The 20,130-nt window shown below is 44.7% G+C and overlaps 2 protein-coding genes across 10 annotated transcripts in view; one reads left to right on the forward strand and one right to left on the reverse strand.

The window, feature by feature from the left end:
* STK38 (serine/threonine kinase 38) overlaps positions 1-3,034 on the reverse strand; it is a 38,089-nt gene extending 35,055 nt beyond the window's left edge. Inside the window, exon 1 of one of the 2 annotated variants that reach the window (XM_023624837.2) lies at positions 2,751-3,034. The gene's annotated coding sequence lies outside the window, so the exon portion shown is untranslated. The remainder of the gene's footprint in view (positions 1-2,750) is intronic. The other variant, XM_023624836.2, reaches the window with a different exon arrangement.
* LOC138919488 (zinc finger protein 469-like) lies at positions 1,904-15,184 on the forward strand. Of its 8 annotated transcripts, XR_011429698.1 has the most exons (4): positions 1,904-2,075; positions 2,359-2,529; positions 5,924-5,993; positions 6,870-7,046. XR_011429698.1 is itself a non-coding variant. In XM_070244483.1 (2 exons), the coding sequence occupies exons 1-2, from the start codon at positions 2,699-2,701 to the stop codon at positions 14,448-14,450; spliced, it is 489 nt and encodes a 162-aa protein (XP_070100584.1). In that variant the 5' UTR covers positions 2,684-2,698; the 3' UTR covers positions 14,451-15,184. The 8 variants fall into 8 exon arrangements, 1 of the variants encoding a protein (XP_070100584.1); XR_011429702.1 differs by lacking the exons at positions 1,904-2,075; positions 6,870-7,046 and adding an exon at positions 14,422-15,184; XR_011429699.1 differs by lacking the exons at positions 1,904-2,075; positions 2,359-2,529; positions 6,870-7,046 and adding exons at positions 3,086-3,158; positions 14,422-15,184.
* The last annotated feature ends 4,946 nt before the right edge of the window (positions 15,185-20,130 follow it).

Below are 20,130 nucleotides of genomic sequence, written 5' to 3' on the forward strand. Positions count from 1 at the left end.
AACCTTAACCTGCTCCAGCACTGGCAATAATGCTCAATACACTTTGTCCTTATTGTGCCTTCCTCCCACATGACCTGCCACTGTCTGTCGTTTCATCCGGATAAAATAAAAATCAGTAGGGGCCAAGGGCCATTTTCAAAGATAGTGCATTTTATGAAAAGTTTTCTTAAAGTCCTCTCCTTAACACTTACCAGCTTTTTTAATTGTTTTGTAGATTAAACTAAAGGTTTTAAGGAATGTGCAAACTTGTTATTACTAAGAAAAAAGACAACATTAAGCAATTTTATAAAAAAGATACTCAAGGGAAAATTACATAAAGAATAATCCTTTCAGAGCAGAGATTCAAAATCAAGGCTCTACTTCAGAGTCAAACATTTTGTTTCATGATGTCCCAAAATGATCAGTAACCACAAATTCAAGACATTGTACTCAGCTCTACATAACTACAAAATGTTATTTTTTATGGGGAAGTTTCCACTAATACCAAAGCAAACTCAAATGTTTTTAGGATATCAGTAGAAGAATTTTTTTTAAATCTCTGTTTGGTTTTTGAAGCTTGGGTGTGGTTCCTTATTTGTCAGCCTGTACCCCCTCCACCCACAATGAAAACCACATGTACTCTAAGTTTGGTGAAGAAATTTTAAAACCAGATTTAAAAACAAGTCTGAAGCAAGCAAGCGCTTTGTACTCCTCCCTTGTCTGAAAATTTCTGGAGACCCTTTATACATATATGTAGCTACAGTTGAACAACTGAAATTATTTCAACATAAAAATACAACAACCAGAGTGTTTAAGCCTAAGACAAACAGTGCCTTCCACATAATAGGTGGTTAATAACTCTAAGTTGAGCAAGTTAATGATTTTTATTTGTCAACAAAGCTAAACAACAAAATTACATTAACATTGATAGGTATATAAAAACTTAGGGGGAAAAGTTTTGCCCCATTTGAGTCACTGGGATGACTCTGAACTTTTTAAAAGATCAACAGGAGAGTAAGTGCACTCAAAGATCTTCATATACTCGGCCAACAAACTTTCTAGCAGAATGGTTTTCAACCTTCACATACAGTCTCTAATGTAAGGGCAAAGGTTGCACTGTCTTCCCCTTTGACCTTTCTTCAAAACCCCCTCCTCCTCTTTCCCCACTCATAAAGGGTTAGCTTAATTCTAATAACCTGTCATCAAAAGATAGAATTACTATTGCCCTACAGTAATTTATAGGTTTACTGGGTCAACCAAGTGCTTTTAATAAGACAAGGCTTTCCCTCCTGCTTTTGATAATTCAAGCCTTCATGCCCTGACCTACAGGCCACGGGAGGCCCTTGCCCTATTTGTTCCACTCTCCAACTCTGCAGAATTAGGGAACAATAGGTAGGTGAGAAATTCTTAAAAGTTTAAAAAATGTAACAAAAGAACATGATCCTCATAAGTCAGAGGTAGGTACTGCAAACATAAAAGGAGATCAAATGAAAACCGCTGTTTTATTCAATCTAGACAGTTAAGCCTCGTTGACTGAATTCACGATGGTACTCTATTAGCTCCACAAATACCCCTTCTCTCACCAATTCTTCATTTCTTTCTTTGTGACTGACAGTTCAACATCTTTTTTTTTGGACAACGTTGACTCCAATTCAATACTCGCACTAAGATTATTCCTTAAGAGTCACATATTTAACTTTTCCTACTGCACTGTAAGCCACTGGAAAGCACGCACCCTGTCTGATGCTACTTTGTAATATCCTTCCCCCATCTTCTGCGCAACGCTATGCACTTAGGAAGCACCTTATAAAAGATTTACTAGGAAATCTCTCCTTTATTATGCCCCTGACTAGGAGGGGAGAATACGTATGCGCGCAGGGTCGGGACACGGAACGCTTTCCTCTGCAGAGCTCCCACCTCCTCAGGAGGAAGATGATGTCCAAGGTTTGGGGTGGACAGTGGAGCCTCTTACGGTGGCGGTGGTGGTTTTACGTTTGGGGGAAACCACCTCTACCGCTTGGTGAGTTCTAATTCGGAGCAGAGGTGAGCTGAAAGGGAGAGGAAGCACAGAGCCTACCGCACTCCAACCTTCCTCGGTACGTTTCAAAAGGAACCAGTGGCCCCGGGCGTCTTTTAGTCAATTCCAGACGCGGCTGGGAGACCTGTCCTCTCCACCAGCCGTCCTGCACACTTCCTGACACGGCTTCTCCTCCAAGTCCTCCTCGACTTTCCTCTCCCACTCTCTTCTTACAAGAAGAGTTCACTAAACTCTCCTGGGACATGAAGCCCCGCACCCTAAGATGAACCATGGGGAAGGGGGCAGACGCTAAATTACCCCACCTCAAGGCGGGCTTTCCACACCTCTGTCTCACACAACAGCCCTCAGGTTCTCAGACCCCAGGAAAAAGAGGAGGTGGTGGAAACTGGTCACGACCGAGATCCCGGCGGGGACGGCGCGGTGGCAGCGAGCAGACAAAGCGGGCGACACGTAAAGGAGGAGAGCGCCTGGCTCCCCGCCCCGGCTGCACGCGAAGGAAGAGAAAGGACGGGGTGAGGAGCCTGGGATGGGGAGTGCGGAGGGGACCGACAAGGAGCCTCCGGGAGCGGGAGGAGGGGGACTGTCAGGAGGGGAGGGGAGCGGCCAGGGGCCGGGAGCACAGGTCTGGAAGGAGGGCGCGGCGGGAGGGCAGAGCCCCAAAAAGGGCTTGGGAAAGAGGTGATGAAGGAAAAAGCCTGCGACCGACTGAGGACAGCGGCAGCAGGACACTCACCAGAGCCCAGGGGAGGCGGCGCTGGGGGCGGCGGGCAGCCTCCGACGCCGCCGGCCGGCCGTCTGGACGTGCGCACGGGCCAAGCCCCAGCGGCAGCAGCCAGCCGACCAGAAGACCGGAGGGGACGCGTCAGGGGCTCTGAAGTAGCGGCCGAGGGGCCGTTGCGGGCGAGGACAACAGGAAGCGCCCCAACTGCCGGAAAAGACGGCAGCGCGGAAGGACCAAGGCAGCCGGGTCCCCAACCGCAGACACGAGCTGGCGCGGCCGCCGCAGGCCGAGACTGCGCAAGCGTGACTTCCCGGCGACGCGGCAGGGATTTCAGGACTGCGCGTGCGCAGCCCCGCCCCGCCCCCGCCCCGCCCCGCGCTACCCGAGCAGGACACGCCCGGCTGAGGGGAGAGATGTCAGGTGTGCGGCGGCCTGCGGGTGGGCTGGGTTGGGTTCGGCGGAGGTTTCCTTTGGTCTTGTTTTATTTCACTTTTTATTTTGGAATAATTATAGATTCACAAAAAGTTGCAGTTAGTGTAAAGAAGTCCTGTATCCCCATCACCCACCCAGCTTCCTTCAACATCTTACATAACTACACTACATCGTCAAAACCAGGAAATTGACCCTGGCACGATACAATTAACTAGCCCAATACAATTAACTGGATTACGGACCTTGCTCAGATTAACCAGGTTCGCATGCACGCATTTGTGCGTGTTTGCGTGCTCGCGCGCATCTGTAGTTCTACGAAATTTTATCATCTGTATGTTCGTCACCCCCCACCTTCCCTTGATTTTCGACCATGTTCGTCACCCCCCACCTTCCCTTGATTTTCGACCATCGTAGCAAGAGGTCTGCAGGAGCCATTGGCCCCACCTACTATTCCTTACAGTAAGGATTAACATGCTTCACCTTGGCATCTGGCGAGACCTCATAGGTTTGGATGTCGGCTACCGGAAGGGTGTCCCAGTGTGCATAGAGGAACCTACTGTCTAAGGCTACCCAACCGCTTAGCCTGTACTACCCCTTGGGGTAAAGAGGTCCTAAGCCTTTGGACACTCACTCATTTCTTGAAAATGGAGCACGGTGCTCTTGACCAGAAAGTGTCAGTCTCCTGGAAACAAAGATGAGTGAGACGCAGCCCCTGCCTGCCTTAAAGGGGCCATCCAGGGAGCGAAAACAGCATGTGTGCAAGTCATCATTAAGGTGTTTTGTGGTATTACGGTGCCTCACTCTCTTGTGTAACTGCTCGTAAGACCATAGAGCTTGGTTTGATCCTTCAAGCTTGGCGTCCCAGGCTTTGTTTCCTTAATGATTTTAAAAAGATAGGCCTTCCTTGACTTCTTTCATCTTTCTAGACTTCAAAGCCCAGTTTCCTTTTGTCTAGCCTCACGAAAACCACTTCACCTTTCATTCTCTCCGCCTAGAGGCCCTTCTGCCCAAAGCCTTTTGTGTCAAAGTCCTTCCCATCCTTAACCACTTAATGACAGTGGTAGATGTTTGAATAGTGCTTCTCAGTTCATAAACCGCATTCACTCATTTAATCTCTGTTGATCCTCCCAACTCTTTGGCAGGTCACATAGGAGGAGATTTTACGGATATAGTAACTAAAGCTCACTCAGGAGAAGCAAAGTGACTTGCCCGAATTCTCACAGCTGTTAAGTCGAGCAGGGAAGCTGAGAACTCCATTTTCTGCCTCCAGATTCAGTGTTCTTTCTGCTTTCCCCTTTCCTTTGTCTAAAGCCCAGATCAAATCTTATCCTTTTTTTGGAGCTTTCCCAGTTTCAGAAGAGAGATTTCATTCTCTGCTCTCTATAGTCCTATGTTAATTTATCTGTTCCCTAACTCTAATAAATACTAAAATTTTCCTCAAAATAGCCCAGCCAGAATATGCTGCTCTCCCTTCATGGATCCAAGAGATGGCATTTTACCCTGACTCCAGAAAGTGTGGCGCATATTTGTCGTTGGTTTTGACCCCCTAGGTCCTGAATCCACTTCTCACTATCAAAACTGGCAATTCCAGACATCCTGCCTCCTAGACTTCCTTGCGCCTAGGGAGTGGGCACAAAACCACAGTGCCACCAATCACTTACCCACTCCAGACTGTGAGCTGGAAAGTAGGGTGATCTGTCCCTGGACTTGGACTCATTTGCCTCACTCTAATACTGGTGTTGTTGGATCCTGCCTTTATTTTAAATGTTGCTATTTTGTTCATCATGGATTTTTTTACATTGATTTTTAATTCTTAAGATATCTTGATTGCTGAGTTTTTTGCCACCCGCATAAATTTTGTACCTAGTTGAGTGTCTTGCTCCAGGCCCTGAAAAGATCGCTCTGAATCCACTCCAGCAAGAATGGGGGCTGCTTGCTAGAGTTTCTAGAGACTTCCACTGAGGTCTCATTGGCCAGAATTGTATCACATGGCCACCCTCCTTGGGAAAGCAGTATTCAGCTTTTTTATGCTCTGTAATGGGGGCAGGCAAGGAAGAAAGGGGTTTGGGGTTATCTAGCTAATAATGTCTGCCATGGTAATTATATTACTTTGCTGTTCTTAGTCTAATTTACTAACCTAAATGGAGAACTGACATATAGCAGGACCCTTGTTAATTGACTTCTGGTTAATGGGAACACTGGACAGAGTCAATCCCTTTATATTTTCTATCATATATTATCTCTGCCCTCATAAAATTATAATTACTATATAAATCACCTAATCCAAGCTTCTCAGTTTTATAACAAATTTCTCTAAAAACTTTTAGAAAAAACAACCGAATACACTGTTATTCTCTATCCCCATGGGACTTGAGTTACTTGGTGTGAATACTTTTTTGTCTTGCTCTTTTCCCCAGTTTCAGAGCCACTAGCCTTCCCTTTTTTTTTTTTTTTTTTGAGGAAGACTAGCCCTGAGCTAACTGCTGCCAATCCTCTTTTTGCTGAGGGAGACTGGCCCTGAGCTAACATCCATGCCCATCTTTCTCTACTTTATACGTGGGACACCTGCCACAGCATGGCTTGCCAAGCAGTGCCATGTCCACACCCGGGATCTGAACTGGCAAACCCCGGGCTGCCAAAGCAGAACGTATGCACTTAACTGCTGTGCCACCAGGCTGCCCCATCCTTTCTTTTTAAACGTTGCTCCAAATTGTTCTTTGTCCCAAGGGAATCACTTGCTTCTCCTCCATCAGGCTGACCTGCGATTACTTCACCCGTTGACACCCAGCCTCTCAGCAGCGCCCACAGTCCTCTAAAGGACAGGTATGTTACCCTGTAGTGTGTGCCCCACCCATTGGGGACAATGACATCAGTTGCCTCTGAAAATTCCTACCATAAGAGGATAGGAACTGTGCTTGGTGTCTGCTAGCCCAGTGTTTCTCAAACTGTAACACGCACACAAATCCCCTGGGATTCAGTTAAACTACAGGTTCCGATTCAAATAGTCTGAACAGGGCTGAGATTCTGCATTTCAAACAAGCTCCCAGGTGATGCTAATGCCGCTGGTCCATGTACCACACTTGGAGTAGCCAGGAACTTGAACATGGATCTAAGGGAAAAATCAGAAGGAGAAAGAGCCCATGATCCGGCAGCCCTAGGTCCCTACCAGGGCCAGACGCGGGTGAGGCAAGTGAAGCACCTAGGACACAGCACTGAAGGAGGCGTGCAAGCTCAGATGCGGCCCCGGCGCTTGCGTGACCGTGAGAGTAAGCTCACCCTTATGTTGTGTATCCAAGGCACCTCGCTTGCCCACCCTAGTCCTGGCCCTGGTCACCACCAAGTAACATTTGGGTGAGTATCCCTCCAGACTACTTTCTAATACACATATAAACACATATGGGCTCATATTGTATATGATTATACTGAATATAATTATACCCACAATATTACACATGCAGTTAATTATCCTATTATTTGTTCGTTTATACCTAAGTTGTAATATTTTGAAATCCTCAAGCTCTAAAATTTAATCTCAGCAAATTTATTTAATAATCCTCTTCCTCTGAAATGCGCATAGTTGCTTTCTCAGAGTGGAAGAATTGTGAGTGGTTATTATTTTCTTCTTTATACTTTTCTGTACTTTCCCAACTTTCCCCATTGGACTCACATAACTTTTAATTCAGTTTTTATTTTTATCAGAGTAATACGCATATGGACTTCAAAGAAACCAAACGCTCTACAAGACTTATGATGATAAACAATTGCCTGCCCCACCCACTCCCACTGGACTCACTCGGCAGAAGCAGCTGCTTTCAACGCTTTTAGTTGTTTCTTCTGCTGTTTACCTCCTTGGTGCTAAATAACATGCTATTGTGTAAATTTTCAGTTTCAGGTATTTTTTAATTTCCTCACTGAAGATGAGATTTTAACTCACTTACACCACAACTTCCACATAACTTCTTCTATACGTCTGCCATTCTTCTTAAATTAATATTTAGTGTTTACAACTGAGCCAAGCAGAGCAGAATAATTACCCTATCTTCTTGTACTATTTTTCGTTTTCCCTGGAGTTAACGGTGGCCTAAGGGTTTCCCTTGCTCGGTTTTGTTTTAAAATATCTGTCGCTGATTTTTCTGCAAGCTTTCTGCCAAGACTGGAAAACTTTTCTCAGATTGTGGCCAAACCCACAGTCTGTCAGCTCCATTTTTTTCTCTAGGGTCATCCTTTCTGGAGCCCTCTGTATTACTCAGGGTTCCCGGAGAAACAGAAGCAATAGGCTAGAGAGAGAGAGAGACAGATTTGTTTTAAGGAACTGGCTCACATGATTGTGAGGCCTGGCAAGTCCTAAATCTGTAGGGTAGGCTGGCAGGCTGAAAACACAGGCAAGAGTTAATGTTGCAGTCTTGAGTCTGAAACCCACAGGGTAAGCCAGCAGGCTGGAAATTCAGGATTTCTACATTGTCATCTTGAGGTAGAATTCCTTCTTCTTTGGGACACCTCAGCCTTTGTTCTTAAGGCCTTCAACTGATTGGATGAGGCCCACCCACATTATGGAGGGTCATCTGCTTAACTTAAAGTGATTATAAATGTTAATAGTATCTAAAACATACCTTCCAAGCAACATCTAGAGTAGTGTTTGACCAAACTGGGGACCATAGCCTAGCCAACTTGACACAGAAAATTAAATATCACACCCTCCATCCTCCTATGTAATCTCTCTCCCACAATTTTTTTTTTCTCTTTAGTGTCCCCCTCCCACTTAATCTCATGGCCCTCCCTTTAAATATCAGCAATAGTTTTCAGCAAATATTTCCCAAGTGAACTAAGACAACCCATCGTGGAATTGTGCTAGGGTGGATAAAGTGGATGGGAGCGTCAGTGGGTGCCTCTTCCACCCCCATCCAGCTGCCTTCTCATCTCCATTTCTTTCCCACTGTCCTAGGAGAGCAACAGGGACAATGCTGAGCTCAGACAGCATATATTGTGTGGTAAATGCCAATAACCAAGCCTGGCCAGGAGAAAGAATTTATTTGCAGGTCCAGTCCTTCTAGGAAGCATTAGTGTAATTAACTGGGCCTGCAGCAGCTGTCTGACTAGTCATTTTTATCCTAATGCTTAGGCTACAAACCTGAAAACCTCATAGTAAAGAAAGCACTAAAGGGGCCAGCCCGGTGGCATAGAAGTTAAGTGTGTGCACTCTGCTTCGATGGCCTGGCATTTGTGGGACAGATCTCAGGTGTGGACCTACACACCACTCATCAAGCCATGCTGTGGCAGCATCCCACATACAAGATCGAGGAAGACTGGCATAGATGTTAGCTCAGCGACAATCTTCCTCGCCAAAAAAACAAACAAACAAAAATCTAAAAGAAAGCACTAAATGCAAAGGTAGCTTTTCATGTTATTTCTTGGTTTCAGACTTACAGATATACCAACACATAGTCCAATGATAACTTTGATCATGTGATTTTTGCCTTCTTAGAGATTTTTACTTAAACTGAATGCTTCATGATGGGGCCAAAATAATTGAGAAGTCTTAAGAAATACAGATTTTAAGTTAATTTTTCCAAATGACTGTGTGTGTGTGTGTGTCACGATGAGTCAATGTTTCTTTGGGAGTTGAGGGTGGAAAAACCTCAAAAACTAGGGAAGGATGTGAAACATGGCAGGTCTAGTACCCAAATGATAGATAGACTTTTCCCATTTACCTGTTTGGGAGGGAAGAGAGTATACAAACCTTATGGAGCAAGGAGAGAAAGAGAACTATAATTTCTGAACAAAAAGAGTGACAAAAACAAGTTCCCCAAAGCAAAAATAAATCTGAAAGCCAGAAGTGAGAGGGAGAAGACATCCACTGACCTCATCGTGCTTAGATGGGAAACTTCCTGTAAAACAAGGGAGTTTCTGAGGCTCCCGCTGCTGAAAGGTTTTCTTTCAACTGGTGGGGTGGAGAACTGCATGAATCACAAGACTCTCAGGCTCCCTGAGGAATGTGCAAAATCTTCCCAGATTTGCAGAGGCCCCGGAACTGTCCCGGATGCCAACAGATAGCTGATCTCATAAATTCCATAAAAACGGAGGCATGGGAATCCCATTTGTTCCAAATAGAGGTCATAGGACACCGAAGCGTTCCATATCCATAAGTTTTGGAAATGCTGGGTTAAGTAAAATTATGTTTATTGCAGGACTTCTCAGGACCTTTAGTAGCATCGCGACTCTCCACCAGGAACGTTTATTACAGGACTCCCCAAATGTATTTGAGATGTTTCATGGAGCACTGATTAACATTTCTCTAAACCAGATGGTCATCATCAGGGTGTCTCTTGTTTAGTCGTAGGAGAAAGGGGACAAGATGATCACTTGCTAGGTCTTGTATAGCTTCAAGTCAGAGAAGCAAAAGAAGACCCAACGGCCCGTTACCATCTCCCGGCTTTGAAAAATGATCTCATGAATTCCCCTTTACTTCTGACTTGCTAACGACTGTTTCAGAATCCAATAATATCAGAGCCGAAAGGGGACCTGGAGATCTCTTCATCTAAGCCTTCCATTTTACGGGTGTGAAAACTCGCCTAAGGAGTGGAATAAGTGGCCCAAAGTCACAGGTAAATTAAATTGCAAAGCTCAGCTAGAACCAGGTTTCCTGACTTCCTGTCCACTCTCCTCTCTCCATGCAACTGAATCCACAGACTAGCAAGGGGCTGCTACTGCATGACTTTGACAAGTCTGCCTATGGTCTAAAATGAGATCTAAGCCCCGCTCATGGCCCATGTTATCTCAAACAAATCTCGATTTGGTAAAATAATTCAGGCAGTCATTGGCATTTGAAGCGGCAGTGTTTCAAATGCGCTGACCTGTGGTTTGAACACAAGATTCTTCATTTATCTCTGAGACTGCAGCCTCACGCTGTCTTCCTTGAAAGCTGAATTGTAAGTCATGTTGATGTCATGGTCCATCTCTAAAAGTGTTTAAATAGGTTTGTATTGTTCAAATATAGATCAAGGATTATAAAAGGTTCCAAGTGAAAATCTCCTTCGTACCTCTGTCTCCCGTCCTCCCATTTCTCACCTTCCCTCTCCACATGTTAGCCATTCATAATAGTGTTTTATGTATTTCTGGAGTTCTTTCTGCAAATAGGAATATAGAGACTTATTTTTCTCCATTATTTACACAAAATGGCATGATCTCTCTATTAGCAAGACTCCTCCTTTAGGCCTTGGTTTCCTCATTTATAAACAAAGGAGGGGCTGACCTGGTGGCTCAGCAGTTAAGTGCGCACGTTCTGCTTCGGCAGCCCGGGGTTCACCGGTTCAGATCCTGGGTGTGGACATGGCACTGTGCAGCAAGCCATGCTGTGGTAGGCATGCCACATATAAACTAGAGGGAGATGGGCACGGATGTGAGCTCAGGGCCAGTCTTCCTCAGCTAAAAAAAAAAAAAAAGAGGAGGCTTGGCAGCAGATGTTAGCTCAGGGCTAATCTTCCTCAAAAAAAAAAAAAAGAAAGAAGATGGTACCAACTCTCTCCACCGTCCTCTCTGTCTGATGTTCTCAGATGCTGGGAATGCATCAAGCCCCCTGCCACTCATTCTGCCTCTCTTAACAATGTTTGGCCTTTTGGAAAGTCACACTTGCATGGCTGGTCTTGTCAGTGACCTCAAATGTAGAACACTCAGGGTGTGGTTTGGACTCTGGTATTTCATGCTTTAAGAACACCCAGTACACAAATGTCAACATTTCCAAAGCAAAATAGGGAGTGGCTGTTCGTATTACAAATGAACCTTGTAAAATGATTCACCAAAGGCATCTTTTATGTATTTACATGTATTTATTTATTAAATAAGTAATCCTTAGTACAAAATTCAAAAGAGTATACGATGAAAACACCCCGCCTTGATCCCTGGTCACCGAGCTCCACTCCCCATGGGCCACCTTCGTCATCAGTATCTTGTGTCTCCTTCCATGTTCTTTGCACATGCAAACATATCCATATATAACCTATTCTGAAAACAGTACTCTAAATGCACTGTTTTGTACTTTGTACTTTTCACTGAGAAATAAATCTTGGAAATCCTTCCATATCAGGACAAATAGAATTGCCTCATTGGTTTTTTAAGGGCTGTATAATTTTCCAGTGATGGATATACCAAAATGAATTTTTTAAGAGTGAACTCTATTATTCCATTGACAATCGGATTTGACCCCTGAAGTCCTGTTTCGGTTGCACTCTATCGTGGGGAACAAAATTCTCTCAGGGTGCTGCTGCTTGTGCACTGTGCACAGTCAGAGCAGGCACCAGCACCTGTGGACACACTTGTGCCAAACAGAAATTCACAAGTGTTTTCACCTCCTAAATCTTAAGGTTGAATCTCAGACTGCTTCAAGAACCTCAAAGCTTAATCTTCCTAATTTTTTTTTTTAAGATTTTATCTTTTTCCTTTTTCTCCCCAAAGCCCTGCAGTACATAGTTGTATATTCTTCGATGTGGGTCCTTCTAGTTGTGGCATGTGGGACACTGCTTCAGCGTGGCTCGATGAGCAGTGCCATGTCTGCGCCCAGGATTCGAACCAACGAAACACTGGGCCGCCTGCAGCGGAGCGCGCGAACTTAACCACTCGGCCACGGGGCCAGCCCCAATCTTCCTAATTTTTAGAATAAGTTTTCCCCTCCCTAATTTTTAGAATAAACTTTTCTCCCCCCCTCTCTTTCCCTCTTTCTCCCCACCCCTCCTCATTAGTGAAAGCTGAACAATCCAATGTAGCTTTTCTTATTTCTTTCTTTCTTTCTTTCTTTCTTTCTTTTTTTTTTTGCTGAGGAAGATTCGCCCTGAGCTAACATCTGTGCCAATCTTCCTCTATTTTGTATGTGGGTCACTGCCACAGCATGAATGCCAACAAGTGGTGTAGGTCCATATCTGGGAACTGGGCCAGCACCGGTGAAGCAGAGCATGCTTAACTTAACCACTAGGTCACGGGCTGGCCCCTAGCATTTTTTTTTTGAAACCTTTTGAAACCTGCCCCATTCTCCAAGGCTCTGACTAACCCCCTGTTGACTACTAGCAGCTCTTACCCTGGGTGGTCCCCAGCTCAGCCCTCATAACAATAAAACTCCTCTGCAGTCATTGTCACTATAGGAATAGAAAGAACTCGGGTCAGAGGCAGGGGGTGATGAAATATGGATCTCCCAGCCCTTGGTGTAGCCAGAGGTGCCAGGCAGCCTTAAAGAGCCTCATCATCCATTTACTTCAGGGGATGTACAAATGTTATCGTTTTTTATGTGTGACAGTGAGAAAGGTTGGGAAGCCCTGATGAGCACAATGAGAGGGAACATTGTCCTCAGCACAGAGTTTAGCCCATGGTGTATCCTCAGTTAATATACTGAGAATTGATTAGTTGGCTGAATGATATGATTAGGCACTGTGTACTCAATAAATAGTAGGTATGGGGCTGGCCTGGTGGCTGAGTGGTTAAGTTCAGGCACTCCGCTTCGGCGGCCCAGGGTTTCGCTGGTTCGGATCCCAGGCACTGACATGGCCCCCGCTCATCAAGCCATGCTGGGGCAGCGTCCCACATAGCACAACCAGAAGGACCCACAACTAAAAATGCACAACTATTTACCAGGGGGCTTTGGGATGAAAAGGAAAAATAAAATCTTTAAAAAAATAAATAAATAAAAATAAAGAGTAGGTATTATGATTATATCTTCTCACTGTTTTTTTTGTGCCCCAACCCAAAGAAAGAAGACCTGACACTCACGGCTATTTTATAATACGAATCCTAATTGACCTCTTATCTCACTTACTTAAAATATTCACTTCCCTCAGTTCTGTAACCTGATGCTCTCCTGCTTTTCTTTCTTCCCTCTGAATCTCCTTTGCTGATTCTCCTTTCTCTACTCGGCCTTTAAATGTTGGGGTTTTCCGAGTCTGGCTCTTTGTCCTCCTCTCTCCCTGAGCCGCGTCAGTGACTCCTGGGACTCCAGAGACAAACTGTGTTCTGCTGACCCCAAAATTTGATGTTGTCAGCCCATTTCCCTTCTCTGAGCTCCAGACCCCTGAATCTGACAGCCTCTCTGTTATCGCTTCTTGAACTCACTGAGATGAAGCATCTGCCCCCTAGAGGAATGAGAGCTCAAAATAGAAATAAAGGTACAGAAAAATAAGGTTTTTCTTGCACGTCTGGAATTTGTACCCACTCTACTAGCTATTTCAGCTCTTTTCGACCTTCTTCAGTTCTTTGATTTTACTAATCCTTCCCACCGCCATTAGCAGATCCTACCAGCCCCACTTCACAGAGGGCTCGCTCACCTTCTGCCGCCAAATCTGCAGACATCTTCACTCTCAGACTTTTTTCCTCTTCAGGCCAATTTCCTGCCTGGGCTTTGGCTTGTGTCACTTCCCAGTTCCTCAGGGCTCCTTTGCTCCTGAGTGTCCACCCTCTCCATCCTCTCTCTTTTACCGGCTCTCTGTACTTGCTGCTTGCCAGCAATGTTTATACATATTCAAAGGCTCCCCAATTTAAAGTCTCTGCCTTTGACCCCATGTGCGGCTCCCACTGCCACCATTCCTTTCACAGCCAAATTTCATGAAAGAGTTGTCTCTGTTTACCATCTTTATTTCTACACCTTCCCTACGTCTCAGCCTCCTGCCATTTTGCTTTCTTCCTACAATCTGCTGAAACTATTCTTGACAAAGCGAACACCAATGTCTTCCGTCTTCTTTAATCCAGTGCTCCTTATTTGCTTTGGCCTCTCGGCAGCATTTGCCACTGTTGACCAGTCCCTGCTCCTTGTTTCCTTGCTGATTTCCTCGTGACAGCATTTGTAATTAGTTCTGGGTGGCTCACCAGGTAATTGCCAGCCCAGGGGCTGTATTTTCTTGCTACCTTCACAAACACCTAGTTATCTTTAACTCACCCTTCAGGTCTCAGCCCAGGATGCCCTTCCCTGTCCCCCTGGACCAGTCCGCATGGCTTCCCGTACCTTGCCTGAGGAGCAATTATCACAGATTGCAATTAGATGTGTTGGAGTCATTCTACACCCCCAGCTTTTCCCCTGAGTTGTATCTAATGTCCAGGGACTCCTATGGTGGGAAGACACAGGAGAGGGTGGCTTTCTGCTCCTGAACATGATCTCTTATGCTGGCCTGGCTGAAATGTGCTGAGAGTTCGCAGTGCCCAGCAATGCTAGTTTAAAGGGATCTGGAAGCTCTCTTTCATTCTCCTCAGGCAGTTTAATATTTTCCTTATGTTTTTCCAGATTTCATCCAAAGTGGTCACTGGAAATGATTGAAGCAGCAGTCCCTGAGGGGGACCTGACAGTGGCCACACGGCCTCTTCCTATGAGATTTTACGGAACAACCACTGAAGACACCAAAACCGTTATCAGGGCATTCTTCTCCTCCCCGCTCCTAACTCCCATCTCAGAAGGCCTGGACCAGTGATGGGGGCACAGCACAGGGCCTGGAATGCACACGCTTCTGAGTTCTCCATCCGCTTCTCCTCAGTCCGGGGCCCCTGATCTCCCCTGGAGGTGGGGTGGACTCTTCCAGCCCTGAGAGTTGTCTGCACGTGGTCCTTTCTATTTCCCACAGGGTCCTGGCTCCAAGTCAGGAGGACTCCTTCTTTCAGCATGGTCCACCCTTCCCTGGGTTAACAAACATTTGGTTCATTGAATGGGGGGAAAGGCAATGGAGAAAAGAAAATCCTGGGGACAAAAGCCACCGGTCAATATTCCAAAGTAGCCTCCTGGCACAGTGCTGTGGATACTGAGAATCTAGGAAATGTGGGTGTGAAGACAGCAGATGAACCAGAACTGCCTGATGTCCTTAGTAGATAAATAGGCGTAGCAGACAGAAAAAAATCATTTTGCCAGAGAGGAGAAAAACAAGTGTTGTTTCATCTTCAACATTACACAGAGGAATTTCTGGGGGAAAATGTGAAGATTTTGTGACTGTTGAATAGCAAAGAGTATGAGCCATTTGTAAATATTAAGAAAAATAAAACATGTATTTGTGCCTAAACGTAGCTAGCAAGAAAGTTAATAATCACCCACATATCTCCCCTTAGTTACCTAATTAATCTAATTGCCTCCTACCATTTTTTGACCTTTCTCTTCCCACATATCCCCATTTATTATTTATTACCTAAATGGAGCAACACGGTCACCCCAAACAAAAAGCCTGCAGACAACCGAGAGAAGCCACATGTTTGAGAAACACTCGCATCACATTTTCTTTGAATCTGCATTATTAACATACCTCCTTTTTTTAGAATCTCAAACCCTGGGAGGCAAATGTCAGATGCAAGTGGAAGGCCAGTGACCTCATGCTTTTCTGCAAATACTGCTGGTTCTCCGGGGGCAGGAGGCCGACTCCAGAGGCTTCTTGCTATTTGATAATCCCTCCGGACACAGCAGAACAACACGCACTAAGAGTTTGCCTGCAGGTGACTAAAACTTGACACTCCCAGAATAGAGTCTGGCTGCCTTCTCCCTCAACACCCTCAACGCCTCCTTCAGACGCACCTTGACATCTGCCTTCCTTTGGCTGATTGAGAAAGACTTAAAATGGTGAAATCTTGGCACTGGCCGGGTGGCACAGCGGTTAAGTGCACACCCTCCACTTCGGCAGCCCGGGGTTTGCTGGTTTGGATCCCAGGTGCGGACATGGTACCACTTGGCACACCAAGCTGTGGCAGGCGTCCCACATATAAAGTGGAGGAAGATGAGCATGGATGTTAGCTCAGGGCCAGGCTTCCTCAGCAAAAAGAGGAGGATTGGCAGTAGTTAGCTCAGGGCTAATCTTCCTCAAAAAAAAAAAAGTTGAAATCTCTCTTCTTCTTGACAGCCATAGAGCAGAAATCTGGCCTTCAGGAGTCCCTGCAGACAACTTTCTCCCGTGATGCTCTCTCTATCTGCCTTGGTTTTTGGAAGCTCTGCTTTCTTGCCCTCACTTAGATATCTCCTTGGAGAGAGAGCTTTGGAGAAACCAGAATAATTGGGCTCCAGGGAGAGCTGAGTGGCAGAGATGAGGTTTAAACAAACTGACAAAATAATTTTTCTCCATATCATGTTTTTATTTCAAAACCCTGCTTAAAAATGGACTTCTCATTGAAGTATTCTATTTTTTAAGCATTATCATCGTTATTATTAACAATCACTTATTGAGAATCTAGTCAAAGAACATTGCACTAGGTCCTTCAGCTAGGTTCTTTCAATTGCTCTTCTGGCATCCATGAGAAAGAGGAATTGTTACTCCTATTTCAGAGATTAAAAAACTGAGTGTTAGGGGCTGGCCCTGTGGCCGAGTGGTTAAGTTCACACGCTCCACTTCAGCGGCCCAGGGTTTCGCTGGTTTGGATCCTGGGCGCGGACATGGCACTGCTCATCAGGCCATGCTGAGGGGGCGTCCCACATATAAAGTAGAGGAAGATGGGCATGGATGTTAGCTCAGGGCCAGGGGTTCGTGGGGTCAGATCTCAGGCAGGGACTTACACACCACTCATCAAGTCATGCTGTGGCAGCATCCCACATGCAAAATATAGGGAAAGACACGCACGGATGTTAGCTCAGGGACCATCTTCCTCAAGCAAGAAGAGGAAGATTGGCAACAGATGCTAGCCCAGGGCCAATCTTCCTCACCAAACCAAACCAAACCAAACCAAACCAAACTGAGCGTCAGAAATAAAGGACTAATGAAGAGCAGACTGAGGCCAATTAAGCAGGAAGCTACTGAAGCTGAAGCCACAGGGCCCCTCTTCCATGAGCCCCTTTCAAGGAGCTGCACCTGATTCTGTATCCATAAGCGTTATTTTTCTCCTAAGTTTTCAAAATTGTATTAGCTTAGATCCACAAAATCTGGATCTGTCCCTGGTATGGAGTCAATATTTGAACCCAGAATTATCTGACTTTTAAGTCTATGCTCTTTACACAGAACTGCTGTTAATTGCGAATTACAAGAGTCAGAAAATATGATTTCCGCTCCCTAAATCTGCTGTAAACTTGAAAACTCCAATAACCTTAACAGAGAGCTCTGTTCAAATACTCTTGCATCACTCCTTTGGAGAATCAGAGACACATATCAGCCGATACTCGCAGAAGTGAGTAGTGGGTGTGGCTAGTGGGATGAGAGAGGACAGGCTTTGGAGCTGGCTCCCTGGGTTGGAATCCTGGTTCTCCCACGTCACCTTTAGCTGTGTGTGCTTAGGCAAGTTATTCACCCTCTCTGTGCCAGAATTTCCTCTTCTGAAAAATGGGTACAACAATAGTTCCTACTACATAGGAGTTTGTATGTGTCTGTGTGTATGCATATTAAATGAGTTAAAGGATTTTTCAAACTGCAGGTCAAGACCCATTAGTGGCTCATAAATCAATTTAATGGGTTAACCAGAGTTTCTTAAAAAATGAAATAGAATCAGAATACAATCTAACAGAAGATATCAGAATGCATTGCACACATGCAGGAGAGGTAATTGTTTTCTGAAAGCTTTTGTTTCTGTTGTGAACAGTATGAAAGTGTGTATGTATGAGTGTGCTGCATTGTTCTGGAAATGCATTTCTTATTGTCAGTCACCATCCAGAAGGTCTGAAAGCCTGTGAGTGAATACAGGCAAAGCAATTAGAGGTGGGCCGGGCACCTTGTGACCCACAGGAAATGTTAGTTATTATCGCAGTGCTAGACGCTGTGGGGTAGCCACAGGTGTGCGTGACGTAGTCCAAATGCTTTCTTTCTATTATCTATTGTCTCACGTAATCCTAACATTCTTTTTAGAAATAACGCTTTATTACTATAAAATCATGTGTGTATAAGGCATAAAGTTAGGAAATCCAAGTAGGCAAAAATAAGAAAATATCATCCTCCTGTTACCCAGAAATTACCACTTTTAACATTTTAGTGAATAACTTTCAGGATCTTTTTCCATACACATACTTTTTAACTCAAATAAAATGATATGCTTCATATTATTTTGTAATCTTTTTCTCAGTCAACAATCTCTTCCTTTGCACTCATAAACTTTCATTTTATTTAATATTGAGATTTCTCCCTAATATTCAAATATCTCCCTAAAATGTCCTTTATAGCAGATTTGTTGAAACCAATACTGGTGCAGGACTGCTCATTGATCTGGTGGATGTGGCCCTTAGTGTCTCCTAATCCTGTTGTCATGACATTGACTTTGAGAGGGACCAGGCCAGCTGTCCTGCAGAATGTTCCACTTTCTGATTTGTCTGTCTACTTCCTTGTGCCAGTGTTTATCTTGCACCCTGCATTTACTGTAAATTAAAAGTTATATCTAAAGGTGTGAGAGACTCGTTTCAACATTTTGGCTAGGCTACAGTTTAAGTGTTGTGTTTTCATATTACCTCATCAGAAGACAATGTCTAGACCCGTTACTGATGCCAAGATGGAACCAGCCTTGGGAGAACGTCAGTCTGATTCTCCCATTATACAGTTATGTCCACTACACTCCCAATTTGAGACTGAAAGCAAACCAATATAGTATTAACTGGCACTATTTGTTTATCCGGTTCTCTATCAACCATTTGCTTAATTTTTAACAGCTTTTTAAGGTATAATCGGCATACAAGCACATTTTTAAAGGGTACTAGATTGATTTTCTATTGCTGCTGTAACAAATTACCACAAATTTAGTGGCTTAAAACAATACAAAATGTGTTCCCTTACGGTTCTGCAGGTTAGAAATTCAACATGGGTCTCACTGGGCTTCGATCAAGGGGACCGCAGGGCTGTGTTCCTATGTGGAAGCTCTAGGGGAAAACCCACTTCCTTGCCTTTTCCAGCTTCTAAAGGCTGCTCACATTCCCTGATTCACGGTCCCCTTTGTCCATCTTAAAAGCCAGCAATGTTGCATCTCTCTGACCATTCTTCGTAGTCATGTCTCCCTCTGACCCTCTCTTCCACTTTTCAGGACCCCGTGATTACATAGGGCCTACCCAGATAATCCAGGATAATCTCCCCATTTTACAGTCATTTGATCAGTAACCCTAATTCTATCTGCTCCCTTAATTCCATTTTGCCATGTAACATACATATTCATAGGTTCCAGGAATTAGGATGTGGACGTCTTTGAGGGATCATTATTCTGCTTGCCACAATCTGCTCTATGATGCCCAGAGATTTATGTCCATCTGATATGCCATATATATTCACCCCATTCCCCGAAAGTCTCAACCCATTATAGCATCAACTCAAAGTCCCAAATCCCATCTAAATCTCATCACTGAAATCATCTAAATTAGATATGAGTGAGACTCTGAATATAATCCATCCTGGGGCAATATTCTTCTCTATCTGTGGACTTGTGAAACTAGAAAATAAGTTTTTTGTTCTCAAAAGACAATGGTGGGACTGGCATAAGATAACAGTTATTGACATTTCCATTCAAAGAGGAAAAAAATAGAAAGAATGAAAGAATCACTGGACCCAAGAAATTTAAAAATCCAGCTGGGTAAATTTCATTAGGTTTCAAGGCCTGGGAATAATGCTCTATGGCTCTCAGCCCTGTTCTCTGGGTCCAAGACTTTGTCCTCTGAGTCATCTTTCCCTTTCCATGAAAGGCGCGCATGTTTACAGCTAAGTAGTTTTCTTTTGTTTTGGTGAGGAAGATTGGCCCTGAGCTAACCCCTGTGCCTCTTCCTCTATTTTGTATGTGGGTGGCTGCCACAGCATGGCTTGATGAGCCATGTGTAGGTCCATGCCTGGGATCCAAACCCGTGAACCCCAGGCCACCAAAACGAAGTGCACAAACTTAACCACTATGCCACTGGGCTGGCCCCTACAGCTAAGTAGTTTTATCAGCCTGCTTCCTGTCTGTAGAATTTTAGGGGTCCAACAGACTCCTTTCATTTTACTTTCTCTCTGTCCCTTTCAGGCCAAGCTGTCAGTGTTTTTGCTGGTATAAAATTCTCCAGAGCCTTGTGGGTCTCCTGTGTATGTCATGGGAATTC

The sequence above is a fragment of the Equus caballus genome, chromosome 20, assembly GCF_041296265.1.
Source record: "Equus caballus isolate H_3958 breed thoroughbred chromosome 20, TB-T2T, whole genome shotgun sequence".
Lineage (NCBI taxonomy): Eukaryota > Metazoa > Chordata > Mammalia > Perissodactyla > Equidae > Equus > Equus caballus.